Genomic DNA, 18,716 nt, shown 5'->3' with positions numbered 1-18,716 from the left:
GATTCCTCACACGACAGCATTCTACAACCTGAGTTTATACCCACCCAGCTGATAGGTAGTTACTACTACTAAGTCACAGAGGCTCAAAAAAACTGTTTCTTGTAGTAAGATTAAAATATATTACCTTCAAGTTCATAACCATGAAGCAATATAAGATGGTGCAGATCTATGGAGAAATCTTTGCTTTGTGCCGGGATATCTGTTGTACTGGCCTACATAAAAAGAAATAAAAACAATCTTCCATGTAATTTTTGTTCAGGATGTACAAACAATGCCTCCTTTGACATCAGTACTTCAGCACTGTACTGAGGTACAATTATCCTATAGCATGTCTAACATATTTGTGTGCCCTTTTTACACTGAAACTGAATTACATAGTGTTGAGTAAAAAGAGTTAATCAATAACATACTTTGAACTGATCTATAAACACCTTGCAATCAGCTGATTTTTTTGCTTAACAAGAGCTGTCCAAGGAGACAGCGCACTCGACTATTTCGATGATGGATAGTGAAACTGGGCACATCTGAGGAAACCAGAGCTGTCACTGGAGTGTTTAATGACTACAATTGTGGATGAAGATATTGCACAATAGCCTGTCTCCATGTCAAAAATATCAACTTAAAGTAATAAGAGAGGTAAAGATAAAATGTATCAAAACACTATATAAGTATATCCTAAGCAAAAAGGGGAATAATTAATGAAAAATTGGTGCCAGAGTTATGCACCTTGCGTCATATGGTGTGGGTGATATGTTGAACAACTATTTTAAGTTTGAATCAAATCCATTCAGTAATAACAGAGACAGAGTGAAAGTGCATCAAAACTTTAACCTAAAATTCTAAGTAAAAAGGGGAAATAATTCATGAAAAATTGGTCCCAGAGTTATGCACCTTGAGGTCATATGATAAGGGTAATGATGTTGAATAACTGTTTAAGTTTAAATCAGATCCATTCAGTAATAACAGAGATAGAGTGAAAGTGCATAAAACTTTAACCTGAAATTTTAAGTAAAAAGGGGAATAATTCATGAAAAATTGTGCCAGGTTATGCATCTTGTGTCATATGATGTGGGTGATGATGCTGAACAACTATTTTAAGTTTGAATCAAATCCATTCAGTAATAACAGAGGTAGAGTGAAAGTGCACCAAAACTTTAACCTGAAATTCTAAGTAAAAAGGGGGAATAATTCATGAAAAAATGGTGCCAGAGTTATGCACCTTGTGTCATATGATGTGGGTGATGATGTTGAACAACTATTTTAAGTTTGAATCAAATCCATTCAGTAATAACAGAGATAGAGTGAAAGTGCATCAAAACTTTAACCTGAAAATCTAAGTGAAAATGGGGGGAATAATTCATGAAATATTGGTGCCAGAGTAATGGCCCTTATGTCAGATGATGTGGATGATGATGAGGAATATGTATTTCAAGTTTGAATCAAATCCATCTAGTAATTACAGAGATAAGTTGAAACAAGAGGGCATGATGGCCCTATATCGCTCACCTGTTATCATTGCACTTGAGGACAAAAAGGTCCTCAGAAAAAATATCTAAGTCCAAAGGACAGGAACAACAAAGGGAAGAAATTTAACTAAAAAGAAAAAACAATTCTTACAAGGTACAGATATGTCAAAATACACCTAAAAATTTGAGGTACCATCCATGTTGTATCACAGAAAAGTGGTCACTGTCTTTCCCCACGGCCAATAATAAAAAAGTTACTAAAAATAAGCTATTTATAGTAATGTAAAAGGGAAGTAACTAAAAAAAAAATATTGTAAGTGAACAAAAGAAGGATCTGCCAAATAAATCTGTTGACATAAATGAAATTTCAGATCAGTATCTTCATTAGTTACGGAGATATACCCATTTTAATTTGAAATCAAGGGAGGTAATTTGACATAAAATCAGTCCATAGTTATCTACCCTGATTGGCTCAGTCCAACTAATGACAATAATGAAATTTCAAATAAGTCCTATATTAAGTACTTACTGATATAAATCCATTTTGATTACAATCAGGGGAGGTAATCAGATATAAAATAACTCTGGAACCTACAATTGGATCTGTTTGTCATGGAATCCAAGATTTATTGTTGTTGAAGATATTTTGGAAGTTTGTATTTTGGTGTTGATACTCATATTATTCTATTTTATCATATACGTTTTACCAGGAGACAGATATCTAGGCCGATTTCACTTCATAGTTGCATTAGACTTTATCTGATAGTGCTTTCAGGGAACGTAGCAACAAACCCAGGCCCCCCTGCTCATCCGTGTGGTCACTGTGCTAGGGCTGTAGCGAAAAATCATCGGGCAGTATTTTGTGAATCATGTTACCACTGGTGGCACACCAAATGTGGCAGTATTTCAGCAGCCGAATACAAAAATCTCATGGAGGTTGACTCTGTGTGGATTTGCCCCGACTGTGATCTTGACCACTTCAGCGATTCGTTTTTCTTCGATGGTGAAACTTATGAACATACAAATATTTTACCTAGTGAAATTAATAGAGATTTGCCTAAGCAACGAGATATTAGTAAGGCTGATTTTGCCAAACTTGATTGTTTTTCAAGAAAAGGACTACATTTCGTTCACTTTAATATAAGATCTTTATTACCAAAATTATCAGAAATTCGACAGTTCATTCTTTCAACTAAAATATCAGTGTTAGCAATCACAGAGACCTGGCTTGATGAATCAGTGTCCAATGCAGAAGTCTACATTTCTGGTTATAATATTATAAGGAAAGATCGTGATCGACAGGGAGGTGGAGTGTGCCTTTACGTTAGAGAAGACATTGCTTATACAGAACATCCAGATTTGAATAATAACAATTTAGAGTGCATTTGGGTAGAAATCCTATTACCTAAAACAAAACCTATAATTGTAGGTTCTTGCTATAGACCACCAAATCAGAATGACTTTTTAGAACATTTTGAAAGTGTTTTATCTTCTATAAGATTTGACAATGAATGGTATATTTTAGGAGACTTTAATATTTGCTTTAAAGATACTAAGTCTACTCTTTTTAAATGTTACCAACAGGTTTTAAATATTTTCAACCTGAAACAACTGGTAAATAGTCCAACTAGAATTGCTAAAGAATCAGCAACTTTGATTGACCATATTCTCTGTAGCAATGAAGAAAAAATTTTACAAAGTGGTACTTTACCAATCTCTTTCAGTGACCACCTGCCTGTGTTTTGTACCAGAAAGACTATTAGGGGTAAATTCCATAAACATAACAATGTTACTATTAGATCATTACGTAACTATAATGTTGAAGAGTTTATAGCAAAATTGAAGGTTTGTGATTGGTCTAGTATGTTTACAGCAGACACAGTTCAAGAATGTTGGTTGAATTTTAAGGAGATTTTTTTATCAGTATTAAATACTGTTGCACCAGTTAAGGAGGTACCTTTAAAGCAAAGAAGTGAACCTTGGATGGATTCTGACATTTTAGAACTTATAAAACTTAGAGATTATTATTTTTACTTGTTTAGAAAACATAATAAATCAGAATTTTACAAGTTATATAGTCAATTTAGAAACAAGGTCCAGAGAGTTATAAAAAGGGCAAAATCAGAATACTTAGAAAACAAATTGGAAGAGAACAAAAATAATCCTAAGGAGCTTTGGTCGCAGATCAAAAGTTTAGGGTGCAATAACAAGAGTAAATCTAACACAAATGTGGTTTTGAAAATAAATGGTAGTAACTGCTTTGAGCCAAAGAAAATCGCAGATCATTTTAATAACTTTTTTACAACTGTGGCTTCTGTTTTGGTGCAAAAATTGCCCAACCCATTAAATTTATTCACTGTTGATTCAGAACTGTTCAAAAAATTTTATGAACAAAGAAATCCTAAGGGTTTTAGATTTAAACTTCATACTGTAAATGAAGAATTTGTGTATAGGGAATTATGTAAATTAAACAGCTCTAAAAGCACAGGGTTAGATAATATTCCTGCTAGATTTTTGAAGGATGCAGCTTCTTACTTAAAAATTCATGTTACTTTTTTAGTGAATAGTTCAATTGTTAGCAATACTGTTCCAGAAGATTTGAAAAGTGCAAAGGTTAAACTTTTATTTAAGAAAAATGATAGGTCTGATGTCTCCAACTATAGACCTGTAAGCATTTTGGCAATTGTATCTAAAATTCTTGAAAGAGCAGTATATAACCAGTTAGAATCTTTTCTAGTCAAAAATGGTTTATTATATGAATTCCAAAGCGGTTTTAGAGGAAACTACTCTACTGACTCATGCCTGATACATTTGACTGATCACATAAGAAATCAAACATCAAAAGGACTATATACAGGGATGATTATGTTAGATCTTCAAAAGGCTTTGGATACAATCGACCACCAGATATTATGTCTTAAATTGAAGGCGATGGGTATTGAGTCGGTGGAGTGGTTTCGCTCATATTTAACTGGAAGGACCCAAGCTAGTCATGTGAATAATACTATGTCGGATTTTGATAATATAGTTTGTGGTGTGCCTCAGGGTAGTATACTGGGACCATTGTTATTTTTGTGCTATGTGAATGATATGGGTATTAGCATTAGTAAAAATTGCAAGTTAATTTTATATGCTGATGATAGCACTATTCTATTCTCTCATAAGAACCCAGAAGTGATCAGTTCTGTTTTAGGTAATGAACTTGTTAGTTGTAGTAAATGGCTGATAGATAATAAACTATCATTACACTTAGGAAAAACAGAGTGTATCCTATTCGGCTCTAGACGTAAGCTCAATAAAATTCAAGATTTTTCAGTTCATTGTAATGGACATACAATTAAGGCACAGGACACTGTTAAATACTTGGGAGCTATGTTGGATAAAGACCTATCTGCCACTTCTATTGTTAATAATATTGTTAATAAAGTCAATTCAAGATTAAAGTTTTTATATAGGCAAAAGAGTTATTTAAATGAATCATTAAGAAAAACTCTATGTAATGCACTCTTACAGTGCCATTTTGATTATGCTAGTTCATCATGGTATTTTAGACTCACAAAACAATTGAAGTGTAAACTACAAATTGCTCAAAATAAGATTGTGAGATATATATTGAATTATGAATGTAGAACTTCTCTGTGTGTTTCAGATTTTAGTTATCTAGGTTTTTTAAATATTGAAAACAGGTGCAAGCAACTTAGACTTAATCATGTGTATAAAATATTTAGTGACAAATGTCCGGCATATCTTAAAGAAAATTTTAAAAGGTGTAATGAACAACACCAGTATAATAGTAGAGGTAGTAGTACCAATTTTTATGTGCCAGCTGTAAATGGTTTTACAACTTCAACTTTTTATTATAATAGTATTTTAGACTGGAACCAGTTACCTCAATTTATACATAATACTAAGAGTAAATATGCTTTTAAAAAGGAAGTTAAAAAACACTTGATTTTAAATATGAAGTTGACTGAAGATTCCAGTTATATCTATTTTTAATTGTAAGTATAGTCAAATGTAGATTTTATGTGATATGATTTTTAATGTGATAATATTGTTCATGTAATATATGTATGTCTATGTACTGACAACATAATTGTGCACTTACTCTGCATAAACTGTATCTATTACTATTATCTAAATTATTTAAATACTCTTATTCATTATGACAATATTTTCAAGGACCCTGTTGGAAATAAGCCGCAAGGCTTTTACAGGTTATCCTGTGTTTTTATATATGTCTAAATTGTGCACTAGTCACCAATAATATCTGTGATATCAAAGCTGTGTTAATATATTATGTGCTGTTTAAATTCAATGTATGTGACAATTGTGTCAATGTGATGTATATATTTACACGAATAAATCTATCTATCTATCTATCTATTTGTATCAAATAAAACCATAAATGAAGTATCTATATGGCTGCAAAAGCCAAAATAGCCAATTCTGGACCTTTAAGGGGCCATAACTCTGGAACCCATGATGGAATCTGGCCAGTTCAAGAAAGGAACCAAGATCTTGTGGTAATACAAGTTGTGTGCAAGTTTTGTTAAAATCAAATCATAAATGAAGCTGCTATTGTGCAGACAAGGTCAAAATAGCTAATTTTGGCCCTTTCTGGGGCCATAACTCTGGAACCCATTAAGGGATTTGGCCGGTGTAAAAAAAGGAACCGAGATCTTATGGTGACACAAGTTTTGTGCAAGTTTGATTAAATTCAAATCATAAATGAAGCTGCTATTGTGCAGACAAGGTCAAAATAGCTAATTCTGGCCCTTTCAGGGGCCATAACTCTAGAACCCATACTGGAATTTCGCCAGTTGAAGAAAGGAACCAAGATCTTATGGTGATAGAAGTTGTGTGCAAGTTTGGTTAAAATAAAATCATAAATGAAGGTGCTATTGTGCAGACAAGGTCAAATAGCTAATTCTGGCCCTTTCAGGGGCCATAACTCTGGAACCCATACTGGAATCTGGCCAGTTCAACACAGGAACTGAGATCTTATGGTGATACAAGTTGTGTGCCAGTTTGGTAAAAATCAAGTTTTAAATAAAGCTGCTATTGTGCAGACAAGGTCAAAATAGCTAATTTTGGCCCTTTCAGGGGCCATAACTCTGGAACACATAATGGGATCTGGCCAGTTCAAGAAAGGAACCGAGATCTTATGGTGATACAAGTTGTGTGCAAGTCTGGTTAAAATAAAATCATAAATGAAACCACTATCGTGCAGACAAGAAATTGTTGACGCAAGGACGCACGGACTGACGACGGACGAAGGGTGATCACAAAAGCTCACCTTGTCACTATGTGACAGGTGAGCTAAAAAGAGAAAGTGTAAAAAAACTTTAACCAAGGTGGGGACGCGGAAAGACGCAGACGTCGGGTCGAGTAGGATACCGATAGCTCTCCTTATACTTTGTATAGTCGAGCTAAAAAACAACAGCTCTTTGTAAAACACATTTGGTTCCATGACGGCCTGATAAAGGTGACGAGTATGTAATTTTGTGTTGACTTTTGCCTCTAACATAATGGCTGAAGGCAAACAAAAGAGATCACTGGTAATCATCCTATGAAGTACAAGGCCAAAGAAATTTCCAATTAGATAAGTACCGTAACTGTTTCCAGTTACAAGGTTACTGTCATCTTGGCCCTTGATGTTGTGAGCCAAAAAACAACATGTCTCATGTACTGACCTCATGCAGTTTGGCAGTCGTAGCCTCAAGCACTCTCCAAGTACTGGTTGGTAAGCATTTTCAATCGCAATGTCAATGTGACCTTGACCTTTGACCTACATACCTTTAAAACTATTAAGGTCATCTGTTGATCCTATTAACTTAAAGGCAGTAGTCCAAGCAAGTTACAGTTTTTTAGCAGAAACTATTTCCAGACTAAAGGTTTTTTAGCAGAAACTATTTCCAGACTAAAGGTCACTTGGCCTTTGACCTACTGACCACATAAACAATTCACTTTATGGACCACAGGCTATCTACCTCATAAGTATGACCACCACAGCCCTAAGTGTTCAAATGTTTACCAAACAACCAACCAACTGACAGATGGATATAAGCAAAGGAGAATATCATTGCATAACTTACCTCTTCATACAACTTTTGTAGTGCAGGAATCTTTCTTGGTGATATAATTGATAAATTTATACCTCTCTGAAAAAAGAATACAATATTTAGTATGGTTTACAGGAAAATTCCAAATGAACCAACAAAAAAACAAAACAAAAATAGATGAAAACTAACAAATTACAAATGTTTGCTTCAAATTAACCATCGTACGATATAATTTCACTCGGGCTCTCGTGAAATTATTACGCCATCGTGTACAAATAGCTTGAAAACACGGTTTTACTATAAATTATTTCTTAAATATCTTCTTTGCATGAGAAAATATAATTTTCGTACTGCATTATTTAGGTTCGAATAATAATGTCACTAAAATAACCACTCAGTCCCATATAAGCAACATGTAAGCCATATTTGATCACAACAGTACCATCAAGATTTCTGTATAATTTCAAAAAGTTGATGTTATAAAACAAACCTTGGCAAGCATGTTGGCAAGCTGGTCACTATAGTAACCAGTATATCTACATCCCTCCATACTTGGCAGCTGGTACGGTGGTGAGTTACATATCAATATACAGTGTCTCTCTGGTGACAATCTGTCAAAATAAATTGCAAACATTTACCCTTGCAGTTTCCCATTGAAACAGAACTCCAAACTGGATCCATTTCATTCTTTCAAATTAGAAGGAGAAATCTGATAGGATTATACAATACACTTTGATAATTTATTATCAACATATTTCTGGTTATGATGACACCTTGATATTCCTTAAGAAAAAACAACAACACTATTTTCTTTTTGAAGTTTCTACTTCTGCTAACTATATTAGGCAGCTTTGTGTTTGGACCAGACGGTACAGATTTTAGCAGCTATAAGCAATGTTAGGTATCTTTTCTTTGCAAGATGTAGGCTATAAAGCATGTAACTAGAGCACCGCCTTGCGGGTGCTGACGCCCATCTGATTTTTTTTGTGTAATAGAAATATTGTCCTACCCATGATTTTCTAAGTCTAAAAAGGGCCATCATTCTTGCAAAAAGCAGGATAGAGTTATGTTTCTTGATGTACAGTGTCCACTTATGATGGTGAAAAAACTGTTGCAAGTTTTAAAGCAATAGCTTTGATAGTTTATGAGAAAAGTTGACTTAAACATAATACTCAACCAAGAAAATGATTTTCTAAGTCCAAAAGGGGCAATAATTATTGCAAAAAGCAGGATGGAGTTATGTTGCTTGCTTTACAGGGTCAGCTTATGATGGTGAACAAGTGTTGCAAGTTTCAAAGCAATAGCTTTGATAGTTTAAGAGAAAAAGTTGACCTAAACATAAAACTTAACCAAGAAATCTGATATTTTCTAAGTCTAAAAGGGGCCATCAATCTTGCAAAAAGCAGGACGGAGTTATGTTTCTTGCTGTACAGGGTCAACTTATGATGGTGAACAAGTGTTGCAAGTTTTAAAGCAATAGCTTTGATAGTTTAGGATAAAAGCTGATCTAAACATAAAACTTAACCAAAAAACTGATTTTCTAAGTCCAAAAGGGGCAATAAATCTTGCAAAAAGCAAGATGGAGTTATGTTTCTTGATGTACAGGGTCAGCTTATGATGGTGAACAAGTATTCCAAGTTTCAAAGCAATAGCTTTGATAGTTTAGGAGAAAAGTTGACCTAAACATAAAACTTAACCAAGAAATCTGATATTTTCTAAGTACAAAAGGGGCCATAAATCTTGCAAAAAGCAAGATGGAGTTATGTTTCTTGCTAAACAGGGTCAGCTTATGATGGTGAACAAGTATTCCAAGTTTCAAAGCAATAGCTTTGATAGTTTAGGAGAAAAGCTGACCTAAACATAAAACTTAACCAGGCAACGCCGACGCCGACAACCGCTCAAGTGATGATAATAACTCATCATTTTTTTTCAAAAAATCAGATGAGCTAAAAAGAGCACTTGCTCAAACATTAACGGCCTCAAGCACCTGGCTGCATTCGAGCAGTTCATGCAGTCTTGGCCTTTTTCTTTTCAAATCTCTAGAAAACTTGATCATTTTGCTAATACCCTAACAAGCAACATGTTATTGTATTTAACTAAGCAAATACATGTGTAAATCTACATTGTCTTACCTGTCATTGTTTCTCTTCTCTTTGATATCATCAAACACATGAAGTGCTGTACGTAATCCCTCAGATATATGACTGTGACACTCACCACAACCTCCAATAAACCTGCAATATAATAACACTGATATGTGTTCCTACAGAACAACCCCTGATAAACCTTCACTGACATGTCACTGAAACAGTCTTATAGAACAACCTCCAATAAACCTGCAATATAATGTAACTGATATAAACATTCCTGCAGAACAACCCCTGATAAACCTTCACTGACATGTCACTGAAACAGTCTTATAGAACAACTTCCAATAAACCTGCAATATAATGTCACTGATATAAACATTCCTGTAGAACAACCCCTAATAAACCTTCACCGACATGTCACTGATAAACATTCCTGCAGAACAACCCCTGATAAACCTTCGCTGACATGTCACTGAAACAGTCTTATAGAACAACCTCCAATAAACCTGCAATATAATGTCACTGATAAACATTCCTACAGAACAACCCCTGATAAATCTTCACCGACATGTCGCTGAAACAGTCTTATAGAACAACCTCCAATAAACCTGCAACATAATGTCACCGATAAACATTCATGCAGAACAACCCCTGATAAACCTTCACTGACATGTCGCTGAAACAGTCTTATAGAACAACCTACAATAAACCTGCAATATAATGTCACTGATAAACATTCCTACAGAAAAACCCCTGATAAACCTTCACCGACATGTCACTGAAACAGTCTTATAGAACAACTTCCAATAAACCTGCAATAAAATGTCATTGATAAACATTCCTACAGAACAACCCCTGATAGACCTTCACTGACAGTACTGAAAAACAGTCTTATAGAACAACCTCCAATAAACCTGCAATATAATTCACCGATAAACATTCCTGCAGAACAACCCCTGATAAACCTTCAATGTAATGTCACTGATGAATATTCCTGCAGAACAACCTCTGATAAACCTTTAATGTAATGTCACTGATGAACATTCCTGCAGAACAACCTCTGATAAACCTTCAATGTAATGTCACTGATGAACATTCCTGCAGAACAACCTCTGATAAACCTTCAATGTAATGTCACTGATGAACATTCCTACAGAACAACCCCTGATAAACCTTCAATGTAATGTCACTGATGAACATTCCTACAGAACAACCCCTGATAAACCTTCAATGTAATGTCACTGATGAACATTCCTACAGAACAACCCCTGATAAACCTTCAATGTAATGTCACTGATGAACATTCCTACAGAACAACCGCTGATAAACCTTCAATGTAATGTCACTGATGAACATACCTACAGAACAACCCCTGATAAACCTTCAATGTAATGTCACTGATGAACATTCCTACAGAACAACCCCTGATAAACCTTCAATGTAATGTCACTGATGAACATTCCTACAGAACAACCGCTGATAAACCTTCAATGTAATGTCACTGATGAACATTCCTACAGAACAACCTCTGATAAACCTTCAATGTAATGTCACTGATGAACATTCCTACAGAACAACCTCTGATAAACCTTCAATGTAATGTCACTGACGAACATTCCTACAGAACAACCTCTGATAAACCTTCAATGTAATGTCACTGACGAACATTCCTACAGAACAACCTCTGATAAACATGCAATGCAGTATCACCCACTGAAGCATGTCTAACAACTGAACTCAAATACACCAGAATTCATCAAGTCTTTAATTCATGTATTCCATTTTCCTTGTTGTATATAGCTTTATTCTCTGGCATAAAAGACAATAACTTAAATGCATTAAGTTTAGTCATCAATTTTAGTTGCTCTGTCACAGATGAAAAGCATAATTCATAGACTTTTTAACACGACAAATCATATAGGTTGTTTGTGCCACTGCCCTCACGCTGGTACTTACTGCACATGGTCCAGCCATGTTAGGAACTGATGGGTACTGGTTGTAAGGTCTGAGCACCGTGTAGCAGAGTCCGGAGCAATATCCGCCGAGAAAAATGTCACTAAATTATACAACGTACAGCTATACTGAAAAGGAAGAATAAGAAACATACAGGACTGTATATATGTCAAAGATTAAACAATATTTTATATGTCAAAGATTTAACAATATTTAACTAGTTCCATCCTTTAAAACAAGAGGACCATGATGGTCCTGAATCGCTCACCTCTTCCCACATGACACAGTTTTGAGTATGACGTCGTTTTTTCTATTATTTGACATAGTGACCTAGTTTTTGAGCTCATGTGACCCAGTTTTGAACTTGACCTAAATATTATCAAGATAAAAATTCTGACCAATTTTCATGAAGATCCATTGAAAAATATGGTCTCTAGAGAGGTCACAAGGTTTTTCTATTATTTGACCTATTGACCTAGTTTCCGAAGGTACATCACCCTGTTTTGAACTTTATCTAGATATCATCAAGGTGAACATTCTCACTAATTTTCATGAAGATCTCATGAAAAATATGGCCTCTAGAGAGGTCACAAGGTTTTTCTATTTTTATACCTACTGGCCTAGTTTTTGACCGCACGTGACCCAGTTTCAAAACTGACCTAGATATCATCAAGGTGAACATTCAGATCAATTTTCATGAAGATCCATTGAAAAATATGGCCTCTAGAGAGGTCAAAAGATTTTTTAATAATTATAGACCTACTGACCTAGTTTTTGACCGCAGTTGACCCAGTTTCAAACTTGACCTAGATATCATCAAGATGAACATTCATACAGATCCCATGAAAAGTATGGCCTCTAGAGAGGTCACAAGGTTTTTTTTATTATTTGACCTACTGACCTAGTTTTTTATGGCACATGACCCAGTTTCAAACTTGACCTAGATATCATCAAGATGAACATTCAGACCAACTTTCATACAGATCCCATGAAAAATATGGCCTTTAGAGAGGTCACAAGGTTTTTCTATTATTTGACCTACTGACCTAGTTTTTGAAGGCACGTGACCCAGTTTCGAACTTGACCTAGATATCATCAAGCTGAACATTCAGACCAACTTTCATACAGGTCCCATGAAAAATATGGCCTCTAGAGAGGTCACAAGGTTTTTCTATTATTTGACCTACTGACCTAGTTTTAGAAGGCACGTGACCCGGTTTCTAACTTGACCTTGATATCATCAAGGTGAATATTCTGACCAATTTTCATGAAAATCTCATGAAATATATGGCCTCTAGAGAGGTCAAAAGGTTTTTCTTATTTTTAGAACTACTGACCTAGTTTTTTAAGGCACATGACCCAGTTTCGAACTTGACCTAGATATCATCAAGCTGAACATTCTGACCAACTTTCATACAGGTCCCATGAAAAATATGGCCTCTAGAGAGGTCACAAGGTTTTTTTATTATTTGACCTACTGACCTAGTTTTAGAAGGCACGTGACCCACTTTTGAACTTGACCTTGATATCATCAAGGTGAATATTCTGACCAATTTTCATGAAAATCTCATGAAATATATGGCCTCTAGAGAGGTCAAAAGGTTTTTCTATTTTTAGACCTAATGACCTAGTTTTTGACCGCACGTAACCCAGTTTCGAACTTGACCTAGATATCATCAAGATGAACATTCAGACCAACTTTCATACAGATCCCATGAAAAATATGGCCTTTAGAGAGGTCACAAGGTTTTTCTATTATTTGGCCTACTGACCTAGTTTTTGACGGCACGTGACCCAGTTTCGAACTTGACCTAGATACCATCAAGATGAACGTTCTGACCAATTTTCATGAAGATCTTATGAAATATATGGCCTCTAGAGAGGTCACAAGGTTTTTCTATTTTTAGACCTACTGACCTAGTTTTTTAAGGCACGTGACCCAGTTTCGAACTTGACCTAGATATCATCAAGGTGAACATTCTGACCAATTTTCATGAAGATCTTGTGAAATATATGGCCTCTAGAATGGTCACAAGGTTTTTCTATTTTTAGACCTACTGACCTAGTTTTTAAAGGCACGTGACCCAGTTTAGAACTTGACCTAGATATCATCAAGGTGAACATTCTGACCAACTTTCATAAAGATCCCATGAAAAATGTGACCTCTAGAGTGGTCACAAGCAAAAGTTTACGGACTGACGCACAGACGGAAGGACGGACTGACGGACGGACGACGGACACCGCGCTATCACAAAAGCTCACCCTGTCACTTTGTGACAGGTGAGCTAAAAAGTCAAGTTATTTTAAAAGTTTGCTAACCTGAAATGCTCTTACCTTTTTTGCAGTTACACACACCAGTTCTTCATTATTAATTTTTATCATATACTTTAGTATCTTATTTCAACATAAACATGAGTGAAATACTCTACAATGTATAAATAAAGCAATTGCATCTCTACTGTGCTATTCTCTTAAGTTGAACAGTACATATTCTAGAAGCTTTTGTAAGGAGCAAACAGAAAATTTGAAATGCTGAACACTTTCAGTCTGAAAACTAGAACAATCCGATTTAACTTTGATTGCAGTCTAGTTCATTCTCTATTCTAACATCTAATACTAAATATGTATGTATCAACTTACATCATCACCATAATCTATGGGATCTGGTGGGCCACCGTTGAATTTCCTGGAAAATGTAACAATCACACATGATTAAGTATTAGGCCATACCAAATTGATTAATAGTTCTTCGGAAAATTTTCAAAAAAAAATGGAGCGGGCGAGCGAAATTTTTATTTTATTTTTTTTTTCTCAATTTTGATTTTTTCAGAGGCGGGTAGATTTTACATGGAGCGAGCGGGCTTTATTTATTTTTTTTCCCAGCTTGGACCCTTGAGGAGGCGGTTATGATTATACATGAAGTTAACATTTCTTTAGAAATAACACAGAAATCAAACATTTACAGTGTGGGTAACACAGTATATAGCTTTTCTATTATGTTTTAAAGACTACATGAATGATTTTGCAAATAAATTCTTGCCAAACCTCACTGAATCACTTTGGTTTTTTTTAGTTATAATTTCTAAGGGATGAGTGTCTTATCTTTAATTTTGATTTTTTTACATTAATCTGAAGGCCTGCCTATTTAAGACAAAACAGGCACATGTGTGGAATAACATTTCTTCTGAAGCACAGTTAGATGGCTTTGGCACATGAACAAATTTGTGCCCCTAGTGGAACTCCAACCCATAGAGGTGAAGGGAAGTAATAAACCACTTGACCAGTGAGACCAAACAGAGTTGGTCATACAGATGCTTCGACATTGCTCGAATCCCTTTGGAATAATTTCTTAACAGATCAGGCTAGCTTATGTTTTTGTGGTGGAGATTCATTTCAGGCAAAAATGATAACAAGACTGACAAAGAATGATCCCAATATGGTCACCCTTAAAGTGTTATATGGCCACCCTTAAAGTGCTGTTTGTTTTGCTTTGACTGAACTAGAAATTTAGAGTTGGGGAGGTCTGTTTTTTCCAGTTTTTTTTTCGTTGTATCAATTCACAGCCAAGTAATAGACAAACAGGCAAAATTGGGGTTACAAAAGGACATATTTTATATCTACACTACTTATTTGAAAAGCTAAACAATTTTTATATTGACTAAATGCGTTTCGATAGAATATCTGACTGCTGTACTAAAGAAGTTACGTTCAAAAAGATTTGGCCTAGACAATGTGATAGGTCGGTCCGGATCTGTGAACAAACATTTTTTTAAGATAGTAGTCGGCCTCAGCTTTGGGCTCTAGATATACCATACTGAACTAAACAACTGATAACAAATGGTTTGAAAACTATATCTGAACAATATTTCCAAATATTTTTTTAACTGCATCCCCGTGCACGTCTTACAAGTCGTGATTCGTTCCTTTCACTGTATTGAACAAAAGTAGAACGTGCCTACTTCATTACCTACCGACACATCGAAGGCCATGTGTGGCACTAGCACAGACACTCCAGATTTAAAACAAATGATGAACAACACCATAATTCCTGACTTTTTGAGTTTTGGTCATCAGTAACATGTATTACGGATGCATGAAATCCGATCAATATCACTTTGACGCATTAAAACAGCGATAAAACCTGCTTTGCCGTTATTATTCCGGACCGCGTAATCGGGAAAAAAAATTTTTTTTCGGAGATTTTTATGTACGTGCGGGCGGGTGATTTTTATTTTTTTTTCTCGGGAATGAAATTATTGATGCGGTAGTTCCGACGAACGACATATCAATTTGGTATGGCCTTGCAAGGAAATATCATAAAGAGGGGAAGCATTTATACTGGGGTGTAGGGTAGTATATATATATATATATATATATATATATATACAAAAATCCAGTATTGTTGGTATCTCAGTTGCCAACGTCCTCAAAACAGTAATACCATCTAGAAAGCACAAAGAGAAACCCAGTGCTAGTAAGACATCCTTATTATTTCTTTTTTGTCTTCTGGCATGTCAGACCCCAGACATTGAACCAAACCCAGGCCCGCCAGGCGCTTCCTGTCCTACCCAGTACCCGTGCGGGATATGTTCCCAAAATGTGTCCTGGTCACAAAAAGGCATCCTGTGTGACAACTGCGAAACTTGGTTTCACACAGACTGCGAAGGCATTGGCAGTCATACTTACGACAAACTCTCAGACTCAAAGTTCAGCTGGTACTGTCAACAGTGCGGCTCCCTAAACCACTCAAGTTCACTGACTGAATCCCTAGATACTCTCAGTGACACTTCTTACTATTCCCCTCTAAGTCACGACCACAGTAAAGTAAGTTTCAGCTTAAATAGCTCTTCTTTCCTCCATGAGCCTCCAGAAACCCCAAAGGCCTCATCTACCCCAATCCCTAAAAAGAAAAAGGTTACTCCCAAACCTAAACTAAAAACATCTGAACGTCTCACAGTCCTTAACATTAATTGTCGTTCTGTCAAAAACAAAATCCCTGAATTACACCTAGTTTATTGACCAAATTAAACCAGATGTTATTTGCCTTACAGAAACATGGCTTAAGCCAGACATCAGTTCTTCCGAAATATTTCCTGATAATCTTAATTATAAGGTATATAGGGATGACAGGAGTGAAGGTCAAGGTGGAGGAGTGATGATAGCTATATCTAACTCACTGATCAGCCAAGAACAACCAGACCTCAGACTTCATGCAACATAACCTGGGCCAAAATTACCATCACTGGCCTTAAAGATATCTTTGTCGGAGCCTACTATAAACCCCAAGAATTAGATGCCGACTCCCTATCCCAACTCTGGTTATCCCTCAGTAAAATACCCAAGGGCAGCATAGTATGGCTACTTGGAGACTTCAATCTCCCCGACATTGACTGGTCAAAAGAGTCCCTAAACAAACTTGTAAAAACAGATCCTTTTATGAAGAATTTATTGAAAGATATTCCCATTATAATCTTGAACAAATAGTTAAGATCCCAACTAGGTTATCCAACACCCTTGATCTCTTCTTTACAAACCATCCATCCCATGTTCACTTGGTTAAATCCCTACCGAGTCTAGCCACCTCGGATCATGATATTATATTTCATGAATTGAATCTTAATAGGGGCCGCCCAACCCAACCTAGACGCCCTATAAAACTCTACACGAAGGCTAATTGGGAAGGGCTAAAATCTGACATGAAGGCTTTTGGTGCTAGCTTTTTCACCGAAAACCATTCAGACCCTGAAGTAGCGTGGAATTCATTCAAGGACTGCCTTAATGAATCCCAGTCAAAACACATTCCATCTAAAATGTCTAAACCCCGTGCCGACTTGCCATGGTTACCCCGAGAATTATCAGGCTTATACATAAGCGTGGATAAACTGTACCAGAAACTACACAAATCTCCCTCCTCAGCCCGCCAACAAAGATTCAAATCCCTTAAGTCTTCTATCCAGAAGCAAATAAGAGCCCAATACTGGTCATATATGGAAAGTGTCATATTTGACCATGACTCACAACCTGGTAAAAACAAAAAGTTTTACAGCTTCATCAAGCACAACAAAAAAGAAAATGTCGGCATTGCCCCCCTTAAATCAGATGGTCTTACCTACACAGACCCCATCCAAAGGCTACTATCTTAAACAAACAATTTGAATCTGTCTTTTCCCCTCCCCAGCCCCTTAGTCTGAAGCATATATGTTCCAACGTCCTCTCATCCCAGTCTCCATGATGAATAAGATCCAGGTCACCACTGAAGGTGTGGAAAAACTGCTCTATGGCCTATCCCCACATAAAGCCTCAGGGACCTGATGAATTATCCCCACGCATCCTAAAAGAACTCCACCATGAAATTGCTCCTGTACTTGCCCATATATACAGGTTATCTCTCGAATCTGGCCTAGTACCCAGTGATTGGAAAAAAGCCACCGTAGCCCCCGTATTTAAAAAAGGTCCCAAGTCTAAACCTAGTAACTATCGCCCAATTTCCCTAACTTGCATTGCTTCCAAACTCCTTGAACACATTGTTGTTTCCAATCTTATGACCTATTTTGACAAGCATAAGCTACTTAGCCAGTTCCAGCACGGCTTTAGATCAGGTCACAGTTGTGAGACTCAGCTCATTAATTTCACTCAGGAACTTTACAATAACACTGAACAGGGTCAACAAACAGATGTTATTGTCATGGACTTCTCCAAGGCGTTTGACAAGGTCGATCACATTAGACTAATTTATAAACTACAAAGCCTTGGTGTCAACCCACAAATTACCAAATGGGTCAAATCTTTCCTGTCCAACCGCTCCCAGAAAGTCGCTGTTGATGGTCATTTTTCCAGTGAACTTCCTGTACTGTCTGGAGTTCCCAGGGGTCTGTTCTTGGGCCATGTCTCTTCCTGGTATATATCAATGACTTACCAGATTCCGTCAAATGTAACGCAAGAATGTTTGCAGATGACACCATAATATACCTTACCATCAACTCCATTTCAGATAGTATATCTCTGCAACAAGACCTGATTAGCATAGAAACCTGGGAGAAGACATGGTCCATGGAGTTCAACCCAGACAAGTGTGAAGTCCTTAGAATTTTTAGAAAGAAAAATCCTGTAGTCTACCCCTACAAACTTCACAACATAGAGTT

At 36.1% G+C, this 18,716-nt stretch overlaps 2 protein-coding genes across 6 annotated transcripts in view; both read right to left on the bottom strand.

Moving 5' to 3' along the window:
* LOC123536115 (uncharacterized) overlaps window positions 1-18,716 on the bottom strand; it is a 164,548-nt gene that overhangs the window by 56,568 nt on the left and 89,264 nt on the right. The gene's annotated exons all lie outside the window — the stretch shown is intronic.
* LOC123537136 (mediator of RNA polymerase II transcription subunit 25-like) overlaps window positions 1-18,716 on the bottom strand; it is a 98,917-nt gene that overhangs the window by 72,365 nt on the left and 7,836 nt on the right. For all 5 annotated transcript variants that reach the window (XM_053528559.1, XM_053528556.1, XM_053528558.1 and 2 more), the window contains exons 2-7: window positions 14,215-14,260; window positions 11,578-11,702; window positions 9,664-9,765; window positions 8,022-8,142; window positions 7,565-7,630; window positions 125-212 (exon numbers count right to left, since the gene is read on the bottom strand). In XM_053528559.1, the coding sequence (XP_053384534.1) occupies window positions 125-212; window positions 7,565-7,630; window positions 8,022-8,142; window positions 9,664-9,765; window positions 11,578-11,702; window positions 14,215-14,260 (548 nt within the window). The remainder of the gene's footprint in view (window positions 1-124; window positions 213-7,564; window positions 7,631-8,021; window positions 8,143-9,663; window positions 9,766-11,577; window positions 11,703-14,214; window positions 14,261-18,716) is intronic.

The sequence above is a fragment of the Mercenaria mercenaria genome, chromosome 17 (genome assembly GCF_021730395.1).
Source record: "Mercenaria mercenaria strain notata chromosome 17, MADL_Memer_1, whole genome shotgun sequence".
NCBI lineage: Eukaryota > Metazoa > Mollusca > Bivalvia > Venerida > Veneridae > Mercenaria > Mercenaria mercenaria.
This window is presented reverse-complemented; position numbering and strand designations above follow the sequence as displayed.